This window comes from Pristiophorus japonicus, chromosome 11 (genome assembly GCF_044704955.1).
Source record: "Pristiophorus japonicus isolate sPriJap1 chromosome 11, sPriJap1.hap1, whole genome shotgun sequence".
Taxonomy (NCBI): Eukaryota; Metazoa; Chordata; class Chondrichthyes; family Pristiophoridae; genus Pristiophorus; species Pristiophorus japonicus.
In genome coordinates, this window is record NC_091987.1 from 129390939 (window position 1) to 129416191 (window position 25253).

Here is a 25253-nt window from a genome sequence, read left to right on the forward strand (position 1 = left end):
AATGTTTTGCTGGCCACAATGAAAATTTCTTCTCAATGCAATATCTTCTGTTGTTTTCAAGTATAGTGCATTTTGGTTATTGGTATCTATTTACAGGATTACTTTGATGCATTTCTCATGACTTCCAACTTGAAATATAAAGGGTATATTTATTCTGTGGTTGTTATGTCTTTGGATGCTCTGAAAGTGACACCACGAGGAAATGTCTTGTACTTGAACTGTAGTGACCTTAGTCCTTTATTAATAGCTCCAGAGTGAGGATCATACATGGTGGCCTGCCTTTTATACTAGGCCAGGCACACCTGTACAGGTAACCTACAAGTCTCCCACTGCTGTGCCCTCTGGTGGCACAACTTGTGATAGTACCAACAGTAGCCATGTAGGATACATGACAGTGGTCTCTAGTTGCTGTGAGAGAGTTAGGGCTCAACCAAGAAATTTACACTTTTTATCCACCTGAGCAGGTAGATGGGGCCTCAGTGAAACACCACATCCAAAAAATGAGTGCACCTTGGAAGGACTTCTGATAAGTCACTAGCTTGAACTGAAGATAGGCCTTTAATTGCCAAGCAGGATCACAAAGATAGAGAGCCGAAGAAATGTAACATTCCAAAATGCTACAGTTCAAAGGGATTATAAGTTAAGTGATTAAAAAGAAAAAAAATCAGCCCCAACCCCATTAAGCTGAAACCTAATCACCGAATTACAGATGAGAAAATCGTTGAAAGAAATGTAGAGACGTAGGTTTCCACATGATTTGCGCCTGATTTTTTAGGAGCAACTGGTGGAGAACGGACTATCTTAGAAATCGCAATTCTCCACATTTTTGTTTCTGCAGTTCTAGTCAGGTAGAACAGATCCACTTTGAAAAATAATTTTTTCTTCAAAAGGGGGCGTGTCCGGCCACTGGCGCCTGATTTCAAAGTTTCCACAGTGAAAACGTACTCCAAACTAACTTAGAATGGAGCAAGTAAAGATTTTTGTAGAACTGAAAAAACCTTGTCTACACATTAAAAAATCAGGCGCAGGTTACAAATTAGGCGTCCAGAACGAGGTGGGGGGGGGAGGGGGGGGGAAGGGAAGTCATTAAATTCTACAATAAATCCTTATTTATACTTCTACAAATATTATACAAATAAATCCAACCTGAATAAACATTTATAAGCAAAGAAAAGATTAAATAAACCATCTTCCTACCTGTGTGAAAGTGCTTCAGCCACGGAGAATGCTGCAGTCAGCCTCACAAGTTGAGGCATCCGTTCGTTCCCACGGGAGGGGGGGGGGGGGGAAGGAGGCGCCCGTTCGTTCCCGCGGGGGGGGGGGGGGGGGGGAGGCGCCTGTTCGTTCCCGCGGGGGAGGGGGGGGAAGGAGGAGGCGCCCGCTCGTTCCCGCGGGGGAGGGGGGGGAAGGAGACAGTGAGAAGGCTGCAAGAAGCCTCTGTGCTGATGGCAATGTGCTTTTATTAAAAAATGTTCAAAAATTAAACAGCTACAAAGAACTACAAAAATGGCCGAGTGCCAATGTTTCCTTCACACTGAGCGTGCGCGAATGCTCCAACGCACACGCGCAGCGTTGCCGGCAGGAAAAAAACTAATTTAAATGGTACCCGCCCCCTCCCACTTACAAAATCGGCGTGAGTGTAGGCTCCGCCCCCCTGGGCGCCACGCCAAACAGACAAGGAGCTGCAAAGCGCTCCAGAATCGCGCGGTTTTTTTCCGGCGCCGTTTTAGGCGTGAAAAACGAGCGCCCAGCTCGGAGGGGCACCCATTTTTTATCGTGTGGAAACTTGGGCCCGTAATTTCTATGATGGCCCAAGGAGGAAATCAGGATGATTCTGACACACATGATCTGGCAGACCTGAATCTCTCACTCTCGAAGGCAGTGGTGTGTATCGGTTGGGGGGGGGGGGGGGGGGGGGGGGGGGGGGGGGGGGAAGAAAGAGAACAGGAAACCAACACAACAGGAGCTATTTAATTGGCAGACCATGAGACAACAACCTATGGAAGCTTGCATTTTTATTTCTGATTGAGCTCCAACTTCAGTGCACACCAATAACTTAAGATGTTAATTGTGAACAATAGATGGCACATCTTAGTCAACATGTGGACATAAAAATGTAAAGTAGAAAAATGAAGAGAAAGTTTGTACCTAACAGGAGTCTGTGGAGGAATAACTGTCTGACTGTCTTCAGTGTGAGGTTTCCTTGGAGTTCGCTCAAGTTCACCTCTATAAGGAACATACTTTAATAAATCAAAAATCATGTAATAGCAATTTTTAATGTAAACATTATTCGATAAAATAAAGCATTGTGGGAAGTTATCTTATCCCACTCAAACATTTTATTGAATCCAAATTATCCCGGAACATTGAGGTTTTCTTTATTTTATAGAGCCTGTAATAAAGGCACGCATTTTTGCTATAGATTTTAATGATGTATTAAACACAATGTATTACAGCAGTGGTCATCAAACTGGGATCCGCAGAGACTTTCCAGGGGGGCGTAAAATAACGTGTAAGCACAGCTAGAGGTAGGCTACGTGCGAGCCAGGAGGCAGGAGCTAAGTGTGACAGCCACATGTACAGTGCAGAATAAACTGGCTGTCTCATCTTGGAGGGGAGATGCCTGAAGGTCATAAGCCCATTAAGAATCAATTCCCAAATTGTTGTTTACCAACAAAATAGCTGTTCTAGCTGTCAGGGCTAAAAAAAAAAGTACACTGCTTAGCTTCAGGTTCCAGTTGAGAGATTATCCCTTAAATCTGAGGACTATGGCTAAAAGATTCATCAGTTCGCAAGTATCTTCCCTGGATAAAAGGCTGTGCCATTTTACAAAGGAAGGAAAATAGACAGAATTAGAACTCAACCAAGAAGTTTACACTTTCTATCCACCTGAGCAGGTAGATGGGAGCGCAAAGATTAAGAGCCATAGCAATGTAACACTCCAAAATGCAACTGTTGAAAGGGATTTAAATTAAGTGACTCAAAGGGGAAAAAAAATCCCCACCTCAGGAGAAATCCAATCACCCATTTACAGAGGAGGAAATCGTAGAAAGGAATGTAGAGACATAAGTTCTGTGATGGCCATCCCAGCTGAGGTGGCATTGAGGTATAGACAAAGACACAGGAAGGAAACCAAGATGATTCTGACAAACATGATCTGGCAGACCTGAATCTCTCACTCTCGAAGAAGGCGGTGTGTATCGGTAAGGGGAGAGGGGGAGGCAGAGAGAGAACGGAAACAAACTCAACAGGAGCTATTTAATTGGCAAATCATAAGACAACAACGTATGAAAGCTCGCATTTTTATTTCTGACTAAGCTCCAATTTAATTGCACACCAGTAACTTAAGATGTTTATTTTGAAAAAAAGATAGCATATCTAAGTCAACATGTGGTCATAAAAATGTAGACAATTGAACAGAAAGTTTGTACCTAACAGGAGTCTGTGGAGGAATAACTGTTTGACTGTCTTCAGTGTGAGGTTTCCTTGGAGTTCGCTGAACTTCACCTCTATAAAGAAGATACTTTAATAAATCAAAAATCATAATAACATTTTTTACTGTAAACATTATACAATAAAATAAAATGGTGTGGAATGATATCCTATCCCACTCCAATATTCAATTTAATCCAAATTATCTTGGATCATTTTGAGGAGCCGAGTGTGACAACCACATGTACAGTGCAGAGTAAATTGGCTGTCCCATCTAGGAGGGGAGATGCCTGAAGGTCATAAATCCATTTAGAATCAATTCCAAAATTGTTGTTTCCCAACAAAATAGCTTTCCTAGTTGATTAGGCTAAAAAACAGTAGAATGTTTAGCTTCAGGTTGCAGTTTAGAGACCATCCCATCCCTTAAATCTGAGGGGTATGGCTAAAAGTTTCATCAGTTCGCAAGTATCTACCCTCAATAAAATGCTATGCTATTTTACAAAGGAAGTAAAATAGACCGTATCAACTAACACACTGGAAGATCACAGACTTTGCAAGGACACAAAGTAGTGTGTGGTCAAAATCATGCCAACTTCTAAATACAGTAGGCACTAAGTCTCCTTAGCATTGCTATACAAACTTTTTCAGGAAACACTGTAGTAGAGTTTAAGCTGCAAAATTAGGGACACTTTCTCTACCTCACCTGGAGAAAAACATCACACCAAGGATAGACAGACTGCAACGAGAAGCAGGCAATATTACACATTGAAATATTGATGAGAATTTTGTTCAGTCAAACAATTCCCCAAAATGTTTCGATGACCACGATGAAAGAATGAACATTTCTTCTTAAGGTAATATGTTCTGTAGCTTTCAAGTATAGTGCATTTTGGTTATTGGATATCTATTTACAGGATTAATTGATGCATTTCTCGCGACTTCCAACTTGAGATATAAAGGGTAGATTTATTCTGTGGTCTCCCATACCCAAACAACTTCAGTGAAGCCACTGCATCGTGTTTCAAAATCTGACAGTAGTGGCCCCCAGAAACATAGAAAATAGGTGCAGGAGTACGCCATTCGGCGCTTCGAGCCTGCACCACCATTCAATAAGATCATGGTTGATCGTTCACCTCAGTACCGCTTTCCTGCTTTTTTTCCAAACCCCTTTAGCCATAAGGGCCATATCTAACTCCCTCTTGAATATATCGAACGAACTGGCATCAACAACATCCTGCCACTTGAATCTCTAGTTGCTACAAAAGAGTTAGGACTCAACCAAGAAGTTTACACTTTTTATCCACCTGAGCAGGTAGATGGGGCCTCAATGTAACACCTCATTGAAAAAATGAGAACACCTTGGAAGGACTTCTGATAAGGCACTAGCTCAAATTGAAAAAGGCCTATAACAACCAAGTGTGATCACAAAGATAAAAAGCAGAAGAAATGTAACACTCCAAAATGCTGTTGAATGAAAGGGATTATAAGTTAAGTGACTAAAAAGAAAAAGAAAGCACCAACCCCACTCAACAGAAATCTAATCACCCATGTACAGATGAGGGAATCGTAGAAAGGAATGTAGAAGCGTAATTTCTGTGATGGCCATCCCAGTTGAGGTGGCATTGAGGTACAGACAAAGGCACAAGGAGGAAACCAAGATGATTCTGACACACATGACCTGGCAGACCTGAATCTCTCACTCTCGAAGGCGGCGGTGTGTATCAGTAAAGGGAGGGCAGGGAGGGCCGGAGAGAGAACGAAAACCAATTCAATAGAAGCTATTTAATTGGCAGATGATAAGAAAACAACCCAGGAAAGATCGCATTTTTATTTCTGCTTGAGCTCCAATTTAATTGCACACCAGTAACTCAAGATGTTTATTGTGAAAAATAGATGGCACGTCTTAGTCAACATATGGTCGTAAAAATGTAAAGTAGCCAAATGAACAGAAAGTTTGTACCTAACAGTAGTCTGTGCTGGAATCACTGCCTGGCTGTCTTCAGTGTGAGGTTTCCTTGGAGTTCGCTGAACTTCACCTCTATAAAGAAGATACTTTAATAAATCAAAAATCATGTAATAACATTATTAAATGTAAACATTATTCAATTAAAAAAAATGGTGTGCAAAGTTATCCTTTCCGACTCCAACATTCAATTGAATCCGAATTATCCTGGATCATTTTGAAGTTTTTCTTATTTTAGAGCCTTTAATAATGGCACGTATTTTTGCTAGAGATTTTAATTACGTCTAAACACAATGTATTACAGCAGTGGTCACCAAACTGGGGTCCGGAGAGATTTTCCGATGGGGGGCGGGGGGGGAGAATAACGTGGAAGCAGGCTTGGTGCGAGCCAGGAGGCAGGAGCCGAGTGTGACAGCCACATGTACAGTGCAGAATAAACTGGCTGTCCCATCAAGGAGGGGAGATGCCTGAAGGTCATAAACCCATTTAGAATCAATTCCCAAATTGTTGTTTACCAACAAAATAGCGGTCCTAGTTGTCAGGACTAAAAACAGAGTAGACTGCTTAGCTTCAGGTTCCAGTTTAGAGACCATCCTTTAAATCTGAGGGCTATTGCTAAAAGATTCATCAGTTAGCAAGTATCTTCCCTAGATAAAAGGCTATGCCATTTTAAAAAGGAAGGAAAACAGACGGAGTTAGGACTCAAACAAGAAGTTTACACTTTCTATCCACCTGAGCAGGTAGATGGGACCTCAGTGTACCACCTCATCCAAAACATGAGAACACCTTGGAAAGACTTCTGATAAGGCACTAGCTCAAACTGAAGATATGCCTATAACAGCCAAGCGGGATCAAAAAGATTAAGAGCCAAAGCAATGCAACACTCCAAAATGCAACTATTGAAAGGGATTCTAAACTAAGTGACTCAAAAGAAAAAAAAACACCCCGCCTCAGGAGAAATCCAATCATCTATTTACAGAGGAGGAAATCGTAGAAAGGAATGTAGAGACATAATTTCTGTGATGGCCATCCCAGCTGAGGTGTAAACAAGGACACGGAGGAAACCAGGAGGATTCTGACACACATGATCTGGCAGACCTGAACCTGTCACTCTCGAAGAAGGCGGTGTGTATCGGTAAGGGGGGCGGGGGGGGGAGGGGGAAAGAGAGAACGGAAACCAACTCAACAGGAGCTATTTAATTGGCAGATCGTAAGACAACAACCTATGGAAGCTCGCATTTTTATTTCTGACTGAGCTCCAATTTAATTGCACACCAGTAACTTACGATGTTTATTGTGAAAAATAGGTGGCACATCTTAGTCAACACATGGTCATGAAAATGTAAAGTAGACAAATGAACAGAAAGTCTGTACCTAACAGAAGTCTGTGGAGGAATAACTGTCTGACTATCTTCAGTGTGAGGTTTCCTTGGGGTTCGCTGAACTTCACCTCTATAAAGAAGATACATTAATAAATCAGATCATGTAATAGCATTTTTAAATGTAAACATTATTCGATAAAATAAAATGGTGTGAAAAGTTATCGAATCCCACTCCAACATTCAATTGAATCCGAATGATCCTGGATCATTTTGAGGTTTTCCTTATTTTACAGAGCTTGTAATAAATGCACACATTTTTGCTTGCGATTTTAATAATGTATTACAGCAGTGATCGTCAAACTGGGGTCTGTGGAGACTTTCCAGGGGGGCATGAAATAACGTGGAAGCAAGAGTTGGAGGCAGGCTTGGTGCGAGCCAGGAGCCGAGTGTGACAGCCACATGTACAGTGCAGAGTAAACTGGCTGTCCCATCTAGAAGGGGAGATGCCTGAAGCTCATAAACCCATTTATAATCAATTCCCAAACTGTTGTTTACCAACAAAATAGCTTTCCTAGTTGACCAGGCTAAAAACACAGTAGACTGCTTAGCTTCGGGTTGCAGTTTAGAGACCATCCCTTAAATCTGAGGGGTATGGCTAAACGTTTCATCAGTTCGCAAGTATCTTCCCTGGACAAAGGAAGAAAACAGACTGACCCAGCTAACTCACTAGAAGAACCCTCTTTACAACAGATCACAGTCTTTGCAATGACACAAAGTAGCGTGTGGTCAAAATCATGCCACCTTCTAATACAGTTGGTGCTGAGTGCCCTTAGCATTGCTATACAGACATTTTCAGGAAACACTGTGGAAGCACCAAGCTGTGGAATTAGGGACACTTTCTCTACCTCACCTGGGGATAGACAGACTGCAGCGAGAAGCAGGCAATATTACACATTGAAATATTAAGGAGAATTTTGTTCAGTGAAACATTTCCCCAAAATGTTTTGAAGACCACAATAAAACAATGAACATTTCTTAATGAAATATCTTCTGTAGTTTTCAAATATAGTGCATTTTGATTATTGCGTATCTACTTATAGGATTACTTAAATGTATTTCTTGCGACTCCCAACTTGAGATATAAAGGGTAGATTTAATCTGTAGTCTCCCATACCCAAACAACTTCAGTGAAGCCCCTTCCATTGTGCTTCAAAATCTAACGGTAGTGGCCCCTGCCACTTGAATCTGTAGTTGCTTCAAGAGTTAGGACTCAACCAAGAAGTTTAAACTTTTTATCCACCTGAGCAAGTAGATGGGGCCTCAGTATAACAACTCATCCAATGAATGAGAACTCTTTGGAAGGACTTCTGATAAGGCACTAGCTCAAAATGAAATTGGCCTATATCATAATCATCATCATCATAGGCAATCCCTCGGAATCGAGGAAGACTTACTTCCACTCTTAACATGAGTCCTTAGGTGATTGAACAGTCCAATACGAGAGCCACAGTCCCTGTCACAGGTAGGACAAATAGTCGTTGAGGGAAAGGGTGCGTGGGACAGGTTTACTGCACGCTCTTTCCGCTGCCTGCGCTTGATTTCGGCATGCTCTCGGCGATGAGACTCCGAGGTGCTCAGCGCCCTCCTGGATGCATTTCCAAGACTTAGGGCGATCTTTGGCCAGAGACTCCCTGGTGTCAGTGGGGATATTGCACTTTTTCAGGGTGTCCCTGTAAAGTTTCCTCTGCGCATCTTTGACTCGTTTGCCGTGAAGGAGTTCTGAGTAGAGCACTTGCTTTGGGAGTCTCGTGTGTGGCATGCGAACTATGTGGCCTGCCCAGCGGAGCTGATCAAATGTGGTCAGTGTTTCAATGCTGGAGATGTTGGCCTGGTCGAGGATGCTAATGTTGGTGCGTCTGTCCTCCCAGGGGATTTGTAGGATCTTGCGGAGGCATCGTTGGTGGTATTTCTCCAGCGACTTGAGTTGTCTACTGTACATGGTCCATGTCTCTGAGCCATACAGGCTTATTACAGCCAAGTGGGATTACAAATATAAAGAGTCAAAGAAATGTAATGCTCCAAAATACTATAGCTTGAAAAGGATTATAAGTTAAGTGACTAAAGAAAAAAAACAGCACCGATCCTACTCCCAACAGAAATCTAATCACCTATGTACAGATGAGGAAATTGTGGAAAGGAATGCAGAAGCATAATTTCTGTGATGGCCATCCCAGTTGAGGTGGCATTGAGATGTACACAAAGACACAGGAAGGAAACCAAGATGATTCTGACACACACGATCTGGCTGACCTGAATCTCTCACTCTCGAAGAAGGCAGTGTGTATCGGTAAGGGGAGGAGGGGAGAAGGAGAACGAAAACCAACTCAACAGGAGCTATTTAATTGACAAATCATAAGACAACAACCTGTGAAAGCTCGCATTTTTATTTCTGACTGAGCTCCAAGTTAATTGCACACCAGTAACTTAAGATGTTTATTGTGAAAAATAGATAGCACGTCTTAGTCAACATAAGAACGTAAGAAATAGGAGCAGGAGTAGGCCATTTGGCTCCTCGAGCCTGCTCCGCCATTCAATAAGATCATGGCTGATCTGATCATGGACTCAGCTCCAATTCCCTGCCCACTCTCCATAACCCTTTACTCCCTTATCGCTCAAAAATCTGTCTATCTCCGCTTTAAATATATTCAATGACCCAGCCTCCACAGTTCTCTGGGGCAGAGAATTCCATAGATTTAGAACCCTCTGAGCGATGAAATGTCTCATGTAAGATTTAAATGGGCAGCCTCTTATTCGAAGACTATGTCCCCTAGTTTTAGTTTCCCCTGTAAGGGGGTAAAGTATAAAGTGGACAGACAGTTGGTCAGCAAAGTGGGTACTGAAGGTAGTGAATTGATCGGACACGTGAGATGGTTCAGATTAAAAGGGCTTATCAGTATTAGGAGGTTGTGAGGAGTCGGGAGTTCCTCCACCTCAAGCCAGGGATTGTAATATGTCGCCTATTGACAGATTGTATGTAAAACTCGCTTACAAATGATAGAAAAGGGCCGTATAACATAAAATGAAAACGTTACATATTCAGTAGATTTAAGGGAACAAAGAGCAGAGTTGACACCGACTAATAAATCTCCAAGGAGAGTAGGGAGTAAGCTGTCTGGAAACAGATAGGATAATACTATTGTAGCAACATTTAACTCATGGGAAAGGGATAGCTTGCTGAGCTCATGGGAAAGGGATAGTTTCGTCTGATAAGAAACCAGGTGCAGAACTAGCCGTGGGAAACCAAGGCAACGTTGAACAACACGCCATGGGAAACCAAGGCAAGGTTAACACTGTAGAACAACATATTCCAGAAGGCGGAGATGCTATGGGAGATAGAGAGGTTGAGAAACCACTCAGCAGCCAGTCTCATAAGGGTCAACGGCTCAATGAAGCTCCGCTGATAAGCCGCATGCCAACTGGTGGTCATAGAAGGTTTTGTAGGAGGGTCGCACAGCTCAAAAGCTGCAAAACTGTGCATTTAGAACTCTTGTTTAAAGGATCATTCCTGAACACTTCCCCTGCATATGCCTGAATAAAGATCGGTTGAACTAAGGTTTCGTCTGAGTGATTCTGTGGTCGTTATGGTTAAAGAGGAAATTAATACAATAGTAAGGAGGGATATTAGCCTGGATGATGTGGAATCGGTATGGGTGGAGCTGCGGAATACCAAAGGGCAGAAAATGCTAGTCGGAGTTGTGTACAGACCATCAAACAGTAGTAGTGAGGTTGGGGACAGCATCAAACAAGAAATAAGGGATGTGTGCAATAAAGGTACAGCAGTTATCATGGGCGACTTTAATCTACATATCAATTGGGCTAACCAAACTGGTAGCAATGTGGTGGAAGAGGATTTCCTAGAGTGTATTAGGGATGGTTTTCTAGACCAATATGTCGAGGAACCAACTAGAGGGCTGGCCATCCTAGACTGGGTGATGTGTAACAAGAAGGGACTAATTAGCAATCTTGTTGTGCGAGGCCCCTTGGGGAAGAGTGACCATAATATGGTTGAATTCTTTATTAAGATGGAGAGTGACACAGTTAATTCAGAAACTAGGGTCCTGAACTTAAGGAAAGGTAACTTCGACGGTATGAGGCGTGAATTGGCGAGAATAGACTGGCAAAGGACACTTAAAGGGTTGACGGTGGATAAGCAATGGCAAACATTTAAAGATCACATGGATGAACTTCAGCAATTGTACATCCCTGTCTGGAGTAAAAATAAAACGGGGAAGGTGCCTCAAACGTGGCTAACAAGGGAAATTAAGGATAGTGTTAAAACCAAGAGGCATAGAAATTGGCTAAAAAAAAGCAGCAAACCTGAGGACTGGGAGAAATTTAGAAATCAGCAAAAGAGGATTAAGGGTTTAATTAAGAGGGGGAAATAGAGTATGAGAGGAAGCTTGCAGGGAACATAAAAACTGACTGCAAAAGCTTCTATAAATATGTGAAGAGAAAAAGATTAGTGAAGACAAACGTAGGTCCCTTGCAGTCGGATTCAGGTGAATTTATAATGGGGAACAAAGAAATCTGTCTTCACGAAGGAAGACACAAATAACCCTCCGAATGTACTAGGGGTCAATGGGTCTAGTGAGAAGGAGGAACTGAAGGATATCATTATTAGGTGGGAAATTGTGTTAGGGAAATTGATGGGATTGAAGGCCGATAAATCCCCGGGGCCTGATAGTCTACATCCCAGAGTATTTAAGGAAGTGGCCTTAGAAATAGTGGATGCATTGGTGGTTATTTTCCAACAGTCTATCGACTCTGGATCAGTTCCTATGGACTGGAGGGTAGCTAATGTAACACCACTTTTTAAAAAAGGAGAGAAAACGGGGAATTATAGACCGGTTAGCCTGACATCAGTAGTGGGGAAAATGTTGGAATCAATCATTAAGGACGAAATAGCAGCCCATTTGGAAAGCAGTGACAGGATCGGTCCAAGTTAGCATGGATTTATGAAAGGGAAATCATGCTTGATGAATCTTCTGGAATTTTTTAAGGATGTAACTAGCAGAGTGGACAAGGGAGAACCAGCAGATGTGGCGTTTTTGGACTTTGAAAAGGCTTTTGACAAGGTCTCGCACAAGAGATTGGTGTGCAAAATCAAAGCGCATGGTATTGTGGTTAATGTACTGACGCGGATAGAGAACTGGTTGGCAGACAGGAAGCAGAGAGTCGGGATAAATGGGTCCTTTTCAGAATGGCAGGCAGTGACTAGTGGAGTGCCGCAGGGCTCAGTGCTGGGACCCCAGCTCTTTACAATATACATTAACGACTTAGATGAAGGAAGTGAGTGTAATATCTCCAAGTTTGCAGATGACACTAAACTGGGGCGGCGGTGTGAACTGTGAGGAGGACAACAAGAGGCTGCAGGGTGACTTGGACAGGTTAGGTGTGTGGGCAAATGCATGGCAGGTGCAGTATAATGTGGACAAATGTGAGGTTATCCATTTTGGGGGCAAAAACACGAAGGCAGAATATTATCTCAATGGTGGCAGATTAGGAAAAGGGAAGGTGCAATGAGACCTGGGGGCGTCATGGTACATCAGTCATTGAAAGTTGCCATGCAGGTACAGCAGGTGGTGAAGGCGGCAAATGGTATGTTGACCTTCATAGCTAGGGGATTTGAATATAGGAGCAGGGAGGTCTTAGTGCAGTTGTACAGGGCCTTGGTGAGGCCTCACCTGGAATATTGTGTTCAGTTTTGGTCTCCTAATCTGAGGAAGGACATTCTTGCTATTGAGGGAGTGCAGCGAAGGTTCACCAGACTGATTCCAGGATGGCTGGACTGTCATATGAGAAGAGACTGGATCAACTGGGCCTTTATTCACTGGAATTTAGAAGGATAAGAGGGAATCTCATAGAAACGTATAAGATTCTGACGGGACTGGACAGATTAGATGCGGGAAGAATGTTCCCGATGTTGGGGAAGTCCAGAACCAGGGGACATAGTCTTAGGATAAGGGATAGGCCATTTAGGACTGAGATGAGGAGAAACTTCTTCACTCAGAGTTGTTAACCTGTGGAATTCCCTGCCGCAGAGAGTTATTGATGCCAGTTCATTGGATATATTCCAGAGGGAGTTAGATATGGCCCTTATGGCTAAAGGGATCAAGGGGTGTGGCGAGAAAGCAGGAAAGGGGCACTGAGGTGAATGATCAGCCATGATCTTATTGAATGGTGGTGCAGGCTCGAAGGGGCGAATGGCCTACTCCTGCACCTATTTTTTCTATGTTTCTAGGTTTCACACTATATTTGTCCCAATCAATAATAGGAGAGTTAATATCCCCTATTACTACCCTATGGTTTTTGGACTTCACAGCAATTTGCCTACATATTTGCTCCTCGATCCCCCTCCCACTGTTTGGGGGTCTATAATACACACCCAGCAGTGTGATCGTCCCTTTTTTATTTTTCAATTCGACACATATGGCCTCGTTGGATGATCCCTCTAACATATCATCCCTCCTCACCACTGCAATAGTTTCTTTAATCAATACCGCGAACCCCACCCACCTTTTACCCCCCTCAATGCTTTGTCTAAATATCCTGTAACCGGTAATATTGATCTGCCAAACCTGCCCCTCTTTCAGCCATGTCTCTGTAATGGCTATAATGTCATACTCCCAAGTATCTACCTGTGCTCTTAGCTCATCCGCCTTAGTCGCTATACTCCTTGCATTAAACTATATACCATTTAACACAGGAAGACCTCCTTAATTACTACTTACTAACCCTTGTTTCCTTGGACTTACAGATTCACTTTCTAAATTCTTGCTATCCAATTTCTGCTTTACTTCCTTCCCTACTGAACTTGTTCTCAGGTTCCCACCCCCCTGCCAAGCTAGTTTAAACTCTCCCCAACAGCATTAGCAAAACTTCCCATGAAGATATTTGTCCCGGCTCCTACACTAACTCTCCAGCCACGCGTTCATCCTCTTTATCCTTCTATTCTTGTACTCATTAGCATGTGGCACCAGTAGTAACCCGGAGATTACTACCTTTGAGGTCCTACCCTTTAGTTTTCTTTCTAACTCCCTAAATTCTGCCGATAGGACTTCATCCCTTTTGCTACCTATGTCGTTGGTCCCGACATGGACCACGACCTCTAGCTGTTTACCCTCTCCCCGCAGAATGCCCTGCGTCCGCTCTGTGACATTCCTGATCCTGGCACCAGGGAGGCCACACTTTCTGGCGGCCGCAGAAACACCTCTCTGTTCCCTAACTATAGAATCCCCTATCATTAGGGCTCTATTATTCTTCGTCCCTCCCTCCTGTGCAGCTGGGCCACCCGTGGTGCCTTGGAATTGCTCTGGCTGCACTCCCCAGAGGCACCATCGCCCTCACCGATGCTCAGAAGTGAATATCGGTTTGACTTCCCCTCGGGAAGACTCCTGCACTACCTGCCAAGCATTCTTACTTCATCTGGTGGTCACCCACTTTCCCTCTGCCTGCATGCTTTTAGTCCCATTATTTTACCCCGTACTTCTTCATTAGTGATAGTGATTGTATTAAGTTCCTCCCTACCTATAGCCCCTTGATTATCTACTAATGAGATGTTCTTAGTGTCTTATACTGTGAAGACCGATACAAAATATTTGTTCAATGTCTCTGCCATTTCCCTGTTCTCCATTATAAATTCCCCAGTCTCATCCTCTCGGGGACCAACATTTACCTTAGCCACGCTTCCTTTTTATGTACCTGTAGAAACTCTCACTATGTTTTTATATTTCCTGCTAGTTTACTTTCATAATGTATCTTCCCTCTCTATCATTTATTTAGTCGTTCTTTGCTGGCTTTTAAAAATTTCCCAATCCTCTGGCCTTCCACTAGTCTTGGCCACACTGTAAGACTTTGTTTTCAGACATTTCCTTAGCTAGCCACGGATGGTAATCCCCTCTCTTACAGTCTTTCCTTCTCATTGGGATCTCTTTTGTTGCTCGTTATGAAATATCTCCTTAAATGTCTGCCATTGCTCGTCAACCATCCCATTCTTTCATCTATTTTCAGAGTCCACTTTAGCCAACTCTGCCCTCATACCTTTGTAGTCTCCTTTATTTAAGCTTCAGACCCTGGTTTGAGAACCAACTTCCTCACCAACTGAATTTCCAATTCTACCACATTATGGTCACTCATTTCTAAAGGATCTTTTACTACAAGATCATTTATTAATCCTGCCTCATTACACAGTACTAGATCTAAAATAGCCTGCTGGTTGGTTCCGCAACGTACTGTTTAAGGAAACTATCCCAGACACACTATGAACTCCTCCTCAAGGCTACCTTGGCCAATTTGAACATGTGGACATAAAAATGTAAAATAGACAAAAGAACCGAAACTTTGTACCTAACAGACGTCTGTGGAGGAATAACTGTCTGACTATCTTCAGTGAGAGGTTTCCTTGGAGTTCGCTGCAGTTCACCTCTATAAAGCAGATACTTCAATAAATCAAAATCATGTAATAACATTTTTTAATGTAGACATTATTTGATGAAATAAAATGGTGTGGAAAGTTACGAAGTTACGAACAATGACGGACAGGTAAAGACCATTTGGTTCATCGATTCTGTCCCACACAATTGCGATACCTTGTGCATTACAACTTATACACTCCACTCCACCCGAAACCCTGTGACCATATCATCTCCTGCGAGAGGCCAAAAAAGATATTAAAAAAAACAAGGCCAATTAAGGAAAAAAATCTGGGAAATTCCTCTCCGACCCATCTAGGCGATCGAAGCTAGGCCAGGAGATCATTCTGGCCATTACATTCCCTGCAGAACATACCTTCTATAAGAGGTGATCTCTGCTGCAGCCAGAAACAAATCCAGCTTTTGCCTGATGGAGTTCAGTGATTATGCATCCACCACACAAGAGCGCAGCTTGTTCCAGAGATATACTGTTCTCTGTGAAAAGAACCACCTCCTGACATCCTAGCTAGATCTAGCCTTATGCAACTTAAATGTGTCTCCCCTGGTCCTGCCTAACCTATTTAATTGAAATAAATGATCAGCTGGAACACTGTCTATTCCCTTCATTATCATAACCTCAATCATATCCCTCCAAAGTCTATGTTGCTCTAAGGTAAAGAGTCGCAACACTTTTAACCCATCTTGATAACCAAGATGCTTTAGACTTGGAATTAGTCTAGTGGCCCTCTTCTGCACCCATCAATTGAGATCACCAAATCTGGGCACAGTATTCTAAGTGCAGCCTGACTAAAGTCTTGTACAAGGACAAAACAGTACGCCTCGTCTTATACTCAATTGTCCTATGGATACATCCCAACACCCGATTTGCTCTAGCTATTGCTGCACGGCATTGCTCGTGTACCTTTAAAGATGTCTGCACTAGAATGCCCAAATCTCTTTCTATCTCCACCATCTTTAATGCCTTTCCCTGGAGGATGTATGAATGTTGAGCATTTGCCCTTCCCACATATGTAACACTGCACTTATCTAAGTTATACATGATTTTCCAGTCACGAGCCCAGTCTCCCAACACATTAAGATCTGCCTGAATCCGGTGAGTCTCTTCCACAGTTGTCGCACTTGCACAGATCTTTGTATCATGTGCAAATTGTACTGCCAACCTCTCAATCCAGAGCATTAATAAAAATTGTAAAAATCAACGGTCCCAACACTGATCCCTGCAGGACACCACTGGTGACCGGTCTCCAAACAGATCCAAATCCGTCTATAACTACTCTTTGCCTGCATCCTGCCAGCCAGTTCTGTATCCACCTCAATATATTTTCACTAATATTTCCCTCAAATCTGCCACCAAGCTCATGGTCTACAGGGCTGTAGTAATACCCGCCCACCAGTATGGTTCAGAGACATGGACCATGTACAGTAGACACCTCAAGTCGCTGGAGCAATACCACCAATGATGTCTCCGCAAGATCCTACAAATCCCCTGGGAGGACAGGTGCACCAACATTAGCGTCCTCGACCAGGCCAACATCACCAGCATTGAAGCACTGACCACACGTGATCAGCTCCGCTGGGTAGGCCACATAGTTCGCATGCCAGACACGAGACTACCAAAGCAAGCGCTCTACTCGGAACTCTTTCATGGCAAACGAGCCAAAGGTGGGCAGAGGAACCGTCACAAGGACACCCTCAATACCTCCATGATAAAGTGCAACATCCCCACTGACACCTGGGAGTCCCTGCCAAAGACCGCCCTAAGTGCAGGAAGTGCATCCGGGAGGGCGCTGAGCATCTCGCGTTTCATCGCCAAGAGCATGCAGAAATCAAGCGCAGGCAGCGGAAAGAGCGTGCGGCATCCCTGTCCCACCCTGCCTTACCCTCAACGACTATCTGTCCCACCTGTGACAGGGACTGTGGCTTTTATATTGGATTGTTCAGCCACCTAAGGACTCATTTTTAGAGTGGAAGCAAGTCTTCCTCGATTGTGAGGGACTGCCTGTGATGATGATTTCCACAAGTACAGAGGCTCCGATCGCAGACCTCTTATGTGGTATCTTGTCAATAGCTTTTTGGAAATCTAAGTAGACAATGTCTACTGGGCTTCCCTCATGCACCAATTTTCTAACTTCTTCAAAAAATACAATTATATTTGTGAGACATGACCTCTTTTTTATGAAGCCATGTTGGGTGTCCCGAATATGTCCCACCCTATCCAAATATTCATATATTGCATCTGTTATGATTTTATCAAGCATCTTCCTTATTACTGATGTTAAACTGATGGGCCTATAGTTACCCGGGTTCTGCCTTGTCCCCTTTTTTAAAAATGGGGACTACATTAGCCTCCTTCCAATCTGTAGGAACAATTCCAGGTTGCAGTGAGCTATTAAAAATACAGGCCAGGGGCTCGCACAGCACATGCCCCATTTCGGGTGGATATCGTCTGGCCCTGCTGCTCTATCTATTTTTAAGTTCTTAATTATTTCTAAAACAATATGCTTATCTATGTTAATGTTACTAGCAGTAAAACCAGTTTCATTAACTTCTAATATTTGAGCATCATATTCAAGGGTGAATACTGATGCAAAGTACTCATTTAATATTTCTGCCATACTCAGTGAGTCATTTGTAACCTGTCCTTGAACACTCTTCAGTGGCCCAATACAGTCTTTGATAGTTCTCTGACACTTCACATAACTAAAAAAGCTCTTCCCACTACTGCCACAGTTGTCTATAATCCTTTTTTCCATTAGTCTTTTTGCTGTTCTAATGGCAGCCTTAGTTTTCTTTAGTTGTTCTTTGTATTCAACCCGACTTATTTGAGTGTTAAATTTCTTTAATTTATAGAAACATTTCTGTTTACATCTTATTTGTCTTTGTACATACCCAGTTAGCCACCTCAACTTTTTCTTACCACATTTCCTTTTTTTGATTTTGGGTACATGTTTGTTTACATTTTTAATCTGATTCTTAAAAGCTTTCCATTTATGTTCAACATTGGTCACATCACCACTGAGGTGGGTTAGCCAATTTACGTGTTCCAAATCATCTGCCATTTTGGAGAAGTTGGCCCTTCTGAAATCCGGTACGAGTTGCAGGTTCTCAGTACCTTTATTTTCAGTAGCCAGTTGGAACCCAATAATGATGTGATCACTGTTGCCCATATGTTCCCCCACATCGAGGCCTGATATGAGGTCAGGCCCACGACTAAACACCAGATTCAATATATGATTTTCCCTAGTTAGTTCATTAAAACGTTGAGTTAGGAAACAGTCCTGTATACTTTCAGTACATTTTTCAGCTGCACTTCCCACCACAACAGCATGTAATCCCAAACTATCGTGCTACTGAATGCCAGGAAAATTAAAATCACCCATCAGACAAAGGTGGCATTTTATATTAAAAACATCAGTGATATGTTTCCATAATAACTCATCACGTTCAAGTGTCTGACCTGGGGGCCTACAACAATTACCAAAAGATTAATCCCTACCCATGAGGCTGGTCCACTTGACCCCCGATAGGTTCACCTGAACCTGATGAGGCAATATCAAGTATCGCTCTAGCTGTTAGATTTTCACTGATAAAAAGTTATCCTTTCCGACTCCAACATTCAATTGAATCCGAATTATTTTGGATCATTGAGGTTTTCCTTATTTCATAGAGCCTGTAATAAAGGCACGCTTTTTGCTAGAGATTTTAATTATGTATTAAACAAAATGTATTGCAGCAGTAGTCAAACTGGGATCCGCACACACTTTCCAGGGGGGCGTGAAATAACGTGGAATCACAGCTGGAGGCAGGCTTGGTGCGAGCCAGGAGGCAGGAGCAGAGTGTGACAGCCACATGTACAGTGCAGAGTAAACTGGATGTCCCATCTAGAAGGGGAGATGCCTGAAGCTCATAAACCCATTTAGAATCAATTCTCAAATTGTTGTTAAAATAGTTCTCCTAGGTGACCAGGCTGAAAAAACAGTAGAATGCTTAAGCTTTAGGTTGCAGTTTAGAGACCATCCCTTAAATCTGAGAGGTATGGCTAAAGGTTTTATCAGTTCGCAAGTATCTTCCCTGGATAAAATGCTATGCTATTTTACAAATGCAGGAAAACAGACCAACCCAGCTAATCCACTAGAAGAATCCTCTTTACAACAGATCACAGTCTTTACAATGACACAAAATCATGCCAACTTCTAAATACAGTTGGTACTAAATGTTCTTAGCATTGCTATACAAACATTTTCAGGAAACACTGTGGTAGAGTTTAAGCTGCAGAATTAGTGGCACTTTCTCTACCCCATCTGGGGAAAAACATCACACCAAGAACAGACAGACTGCAGCGAGAAGCAGGCAATATTACACATTGAAATATTGAGGAGAATTTTGTTCAGTGAAACATTTCCCCAAAATGTGTTGATGATCACAATGAAACAATGAACATTTCTTGTTAATTAAATATCTTCTGTAGTTTTGAAGTATAGTGCATTTTGGTTATTGTGTATCTACTTATAGGATTATTTAGATGCATTTCTCGTAACTTCCAACTTGAGATATAAAGGGTAGATTTATTCTGTGGTCTCCCATACCCAAACAAGTTCAGTGAAGCCCCTGCCACTTGAATCTCTAGTTACTGCAAAAGAGTTAGGACTCAACCAAGAAGTTTACACTTTTTATCCACCTGAGCAGGTAGATGGGCCCTCAGTGTAACATCTCATCCAAAAAATGAGAACCTCTTGGAAGGACTTCTGATAAGAACATAACATAAGAAATAAGAAATAGGAGCAGAAGGCCATACGGCCCCTCGAGCCTGCTCAAACTAAAATAGGCCTATAATAGCCAAGCAAGATCACAAAATAAAGAGTCGATGAAATGTAACACTTCAAAATGCTATAGTTTGAAAGGGTTTATAAGTTAAGTGACTCGAAACAAAAAAATGCACCTCCCCCACTCCTGACCGAAATCTAATCACAGATGAGGAAATCGTAGAAAGGAATGTAGAGACGTAATTTCTACGATGGCCATCCCAGTTGAGGTGGCATTGAGGTGGAGACATAAGACACAAGGATGGAAACCAAGATGATTCTGACAAACATGATCTGGCAGACCTAAATCTCACACTCTCGAAGAAGGCGATGTGTATCGGTAAGGGGAGGGGGATGAAAGAGTACAGGAAACCAACTCAACAGGAGCTATTTAATTGGCAGATCATAAGAAAACAATCTATGAAATGTCGCATTTTTATTTCTGACTGAGCTCCAATTTAATTGCACAAAAGTAACTTAAGATGTTTATTGTGAAAAATAGATGGCACATCTTCGTCAACATGGTCATAAAAATGTAAAGTAGACAAATGAACAGAAAGTTTGTACCTAACAGAAGTCTGTGGAGGAATAACGGCCTGACTGTCCTCAGTGTGAGGTTTCCTTGGAGTTCGCTGAACTTCACCTCTATAAAGAAGATACTTTAATGAATCAAAAATCATGTAATAGCATTTTTTAATGCAAACATTATTTGATAAAATAAAATGGTGTGGAAAGTTATCCTATCCCACTCCATCAATCAATTAAATCCGAATTATCCTGGATCATTTTGAGGTTTTCCTTATTTTATAGAGCCTGTAATAATTAATGCCATACATTTTTTCTAGAGATTTTAATGATGTATTAAACATGGGGTCCATAGAGACGTTACGGGGGAGGGGGGAGAGCAAAATAACATGGAAGCAGAGCTGGAGGCAGGCTTGGTGCGAGCCAGGAGGCAGGAGCTGAGTGTGACAGCCACATGTACAGTGCAGAGTAAACTGGCTGTCCCATCTAAGAGGGGCCGACGAAATGTAACACTCCAAAATACTATCATTTGAAAGGGATAATAAGTTAAGTGATGAGGAAATCGTAGAAAGGAATGTAGAAGCATAAGTTCTGTGATGGCCATCCCAGTTGAGGTGGCATTGAGGTGTAGACAAAGACACAAGGAGGAAACCAAGATGATTCTGACAAACATGATCTGGCAGACCTGAATCTCACTCTCGAAGAAGGCGGTGTGTATCGGTAAACGGAGGGCAGGGCGGGAGAAAGAGAACGGAAACCAACTCAACAGGAGCTATTTAATTGGCAGATAATAAGACAACAACCTATGAAAACTCGCATTTTTATTTCTGACAGAGCTCCAATTTAATTGCACACCAGTACCTTAAGATGTTTGTTGTGAAAAATAGATGCCACATCTTTGTCAACATAAGAACATAAGAAATTGGAGCAGGAGTCGGCCATTTGGCCCCTCGAGCCTGTTCCGCCATTCAATAAGATCATGGCTCCTGTCAGCTCCTATTCCCTGCCCGCTCCAAATATCCCTTTACTGCCTTATCGCTCAAAAATCTGTCTATCTCTGCCTTAAATATATTCAATTATCCAGCCTTCACAGCTCTCTGGGGCAGAGAATTCCATAGATTTACAACCCTCAGAAGAAATTTCTATTCATCTCAGTTTTAAATGGGCGGCCTCTTATTCTAAGACTATGTCCCCTAGTTTTAGTTTCCCCTATGAGTGGAAATATTATTTCTGCATCCACCATGTAGAGACCCCTCATTATCTTATATTTCAATAAGGTCACCTCTCATTCTTCTGAACGCCAATGTGTATAGGCCCACCTACTGAACCTATCCTCATAAGTCAACCCCCTTATCTCCGGAATCAACCTAGTGAACCTTCTCTAAACAGCCTCCAATGCAAGTATATCTTTCCTTAAATACAGAGACCAAAACTGTACGCAGTACTCAAGGTGTGGTCTCACTAATACCCTGTACAGTTGTAGCAGGACTTCTCTGCTTTTAGACTCTATCGCGATTGCAATAAAGACCAACATTCCATTTGCCATCCTGATTATTTGCTGTACCTGCATACTCACTTTTTGTGTTTCATGCGTAAGGACCCCCAGGTCTCTCTGTGCTGCAGCACTTTGCAATTTTTCTCCATTTAAATTATAATTTGCTTTTCTACTATTTCGGCCACAGTGGATAACCTCACATTTTCCCACATTATACTCCATCTGCCAAATTTTTGCCCACTCACTGAGCCTGTCTATATCCCTTTGCAGATTATTTTGTGTCCTCCTCACAATTTGCTTTCCCATCCATCTTTGTATCAGCAGCAAACTTGGCTACATTACACTTGGTCCCTTCATCTCAGTCATTAATATAGATTGTAAATAGTTGAGAATCCCAGAACCGATCCCTGCGACCCCCCACTAGTCACTGTTTGCCAACCGGAAAATGACCCATTTATCCCGACACTCTGTTTTCTGTTAGTTAACCAATTGAGCTTTTATTGTGCAGTAACCTCTTATCAAATGCCTTCTGGAAATCCAAATACACCACCACATTCACTGGTTCCCCCTTATCCACCTTGCTCCTTACATCCTCAAAAACTCCAGCAAATTTGTCAAACATGATTTCCCTTTCATAAAACCATGCTGACTCTGTTTGATTGAATCATGCTTTTCCAAATGTCCCGCTACTGCTTCCTTAATAATGGACTCCAGCATTTTCCCAACAACAGATGTTAGGCTAACTGGTCTATAGTTTCCTGCTTTTTGTCTGCCTCCTTTTTTATTATCTTTGCGGTTTTCCAATCTGCTAGGACCGCCCAGAATCCAGGGAATTTTGTTAAGATTACAACCAATGCATGCACTATCTCTGCAGCCACTTCTCTTAAGACCCTAGGATTTAAGCCATCAGGTCCAGGGGACTAGTCCGCCTTTAGTCCCATTATTTTACCCAGTACTACTTCATTAGTGATAGTGATTGTATTAAGTTCCTCCCTCCCTATAGCGCTTTGATTATCCACTATTGGGATGATTTTAGTGTCTTCGACCGTGAAGACCGATACAAAATATTTGTTCAACGTCTCTGCCATTTCCCTGTTCTCTATTATTAATTCTCCAGGAGACCAACATTTACTTTAGCCACTCTTTTCCTTTTTATGTACCTGTGGAAACTCTTACTATCTGTTTTTATATTTTGTGCTAGTTTACTTTCATAATCTATCTTCCCTCTCTATCATTTGTTTAATCGTTCTCTGCTGGCTTAAAAAAATTTCCCAATCCTCTGGCCACACACTCGCCTTGGCCACATTCTATGCCTTTGTTTTCAGTTTACATAACAACATATCTCATAAGAAATAGGAACAGGAGTGGGCTATACGGCCCCTCGAGCCTGCTCCGCCATTCAATACGATCATGGCTGATCTGATCATGGACTCAGCTCCACTTCCCTGCCTGCTCCCCATGACCCCTTATCGTTTAAGAAACTGTCTATTTCTGTCTTAAATTTATTCAATTTCCTAGCTTCCACAGCTCTGTGGCAGCGAATTCCACAGATTTACAACCCTCAGAAGAAATTTCTCCTCATCTATGTTTGAAATGGCGGCCCCTTATTCTAAGATCATGCCCTCTCGTTCTAGTCTCCCCCATCAGTGGAAACATGCTCTCTGCATCCACCTTGACAAATCCCCTCATAATCTTAAACGTTTTGATAAGATTACCTCTCATTCTTCTGAATTCCAGTCAGTAGAGACCCAAACTACTCAAACCTTTCCTCATAAGTTAACCCTCTCATCTCCGAAATCAACCAAGTGAACCTTCTCTGAACTGCCTCCAAAGTAATTATATCCTTTCGTAAATATGGAAACCAAAACTGCACGTAGTACTCCAGGTTTGGCCTCACCAATACCCTGTATAGCTGTAGCAAGATATCCCTGCTTTTATACTCTATCCCCTTTGCAGGTACCATTGGCCTTCCTGATCACTTGCTGTACCTGCATACTATCCTTTTGTGTTTCATGCACAAGTACCCCCAGGTCCCGCTGTACTGCGGCACTTTGCAATCTTTCTCCATTTAAATAATAGCTTGCTCTTTGATTTTTTTTCTGCCAAAGTGCATAACCTCATACTTTCCAACATTATACTCCATCTGCCAAATTTTCCCACTCACTTAGCCTGTCTATGTCCTTTTGCAGATTTTGTGTCCTCCTCACACATTGCTCTTCCTCCCATCTTTGTATCATCAGCAAACTTGGCTACGTTACAATCTATATTATCGACTTGGATGAAGGGATTGAGTGTAACTAGTTGGGGTCCCAGCACCGATCCCTGCGGCACCCCACTAGTTACTGGTTGCCAACTCCGTGAGCTTTTATCTTGTGCAGTAACCTCTTATGTGGCACCTTATCAAATGCCTTCTGAAAGTCCAAAACCACTGGTTCCCCTTTATCCTGTTCAAAGAATTCCAGCAAATTTGTGAAACATGACTTCCCCTTCATAAATCCATGCTGACTCTGCCTGACCAAGTTTTGCTTATCCAAACGTCCTGCTACTGCTTCTTTAATAATGGACTCCAACATTTTCCCAACCACAGATGTTAGGCTAACTGGTCTATAATTTTCTGCTTTTTGTCTGCCTCCTTTTTAAAATAGGGGCATTACATTTGCAGTTTTCCAATCTGCTGGGACCTCCCCAGAATTCAGGGAATTTTGGTAAATTACAACCAATGCATCCACAATCCCTGCCGCTACTTCTCTTAAGACCCTAGGATGCAAGCCATCAGGTCCAGGGGATTTATCTGCCTTTAGTCCCATTATCTTACTGAGTACCACCTCCTTATTGATTGTGATTGTGTTAAGTTCCTCCACCACTATAGCCCCTTGACTATCCACTATTGGAATATTGTTAGTGTTCTCTACCGTAAAGACTGATACAAAATATTTGTTCAGATTTTCTGCCATCTCCATGTTTCCAATTACTAATTCCCCGGTCTCGTCCCAGTTTGATACCCTCCCTTATTTCCTCAGTTAGCCACGGATGGTTGTCCCTTCTCTTAGTCTTTCCTTCCCATTGGGATATATTTTTGTCGCGAGTTATGAAATATCTCCTTAAAGGTCTGCCACTGCTCATCAACTGTCCTATTCTTCAGTCTATTTTCCCAATCCACGTTATCCAACTCTGCTCTCATACCTTTGTAGTCTCCTTTATTTAAGCTTAGGACCCTGGTTT

The 25253-nt window shown here is 42.4% G+C and overlaps 1 protein-coding gene across 9 annotated transcripts in view; it reads right to left on the reverse strand.

Moving 5' to 3' along the window:
* Nucleotides 1-25253, reverse strand: part of rb1 (retinoblastoma 1) — a 456612-nt gene that overhangs the window by 252714 nt on the left and 178645 nt on the right. For 8 of the 9 annotated variants that reach the window (XM_070894055.1, XM_070894054.1, XM_070894053.1 and 5 more), the window contains 6 exons: nucleotides 20579-20656; nucleotides 15124-15201; nucleotides 6770-6847; nucleotides 5393-5470; nucleotides 3432-3509; nucleotides 2149-2226 (listed from right to left, as the gene is read on the reverse strand). In XM_070894055.1, coding sequence (XP_070750156.1) covers nucleotides 2149-2226; nucleotides 3432-3509; nucleotides 5393-5470; nucleotides 6770-6847; nucleotides 15124-15201; nucleotides 20579-20656 — 468 coding nt within the window. The remainder of the gene's footprint in view (nucleotides 1-2148; nucleotides 2227-3431; nucleotides 3510-5392; nucleotides 5471-6769; nucleotides 6848-15123; nucleotides 15202-20578; nucleotides 20657-25253) is intronic. The other variant, XM_070894050.1, reaches the window with a different exon arrangement.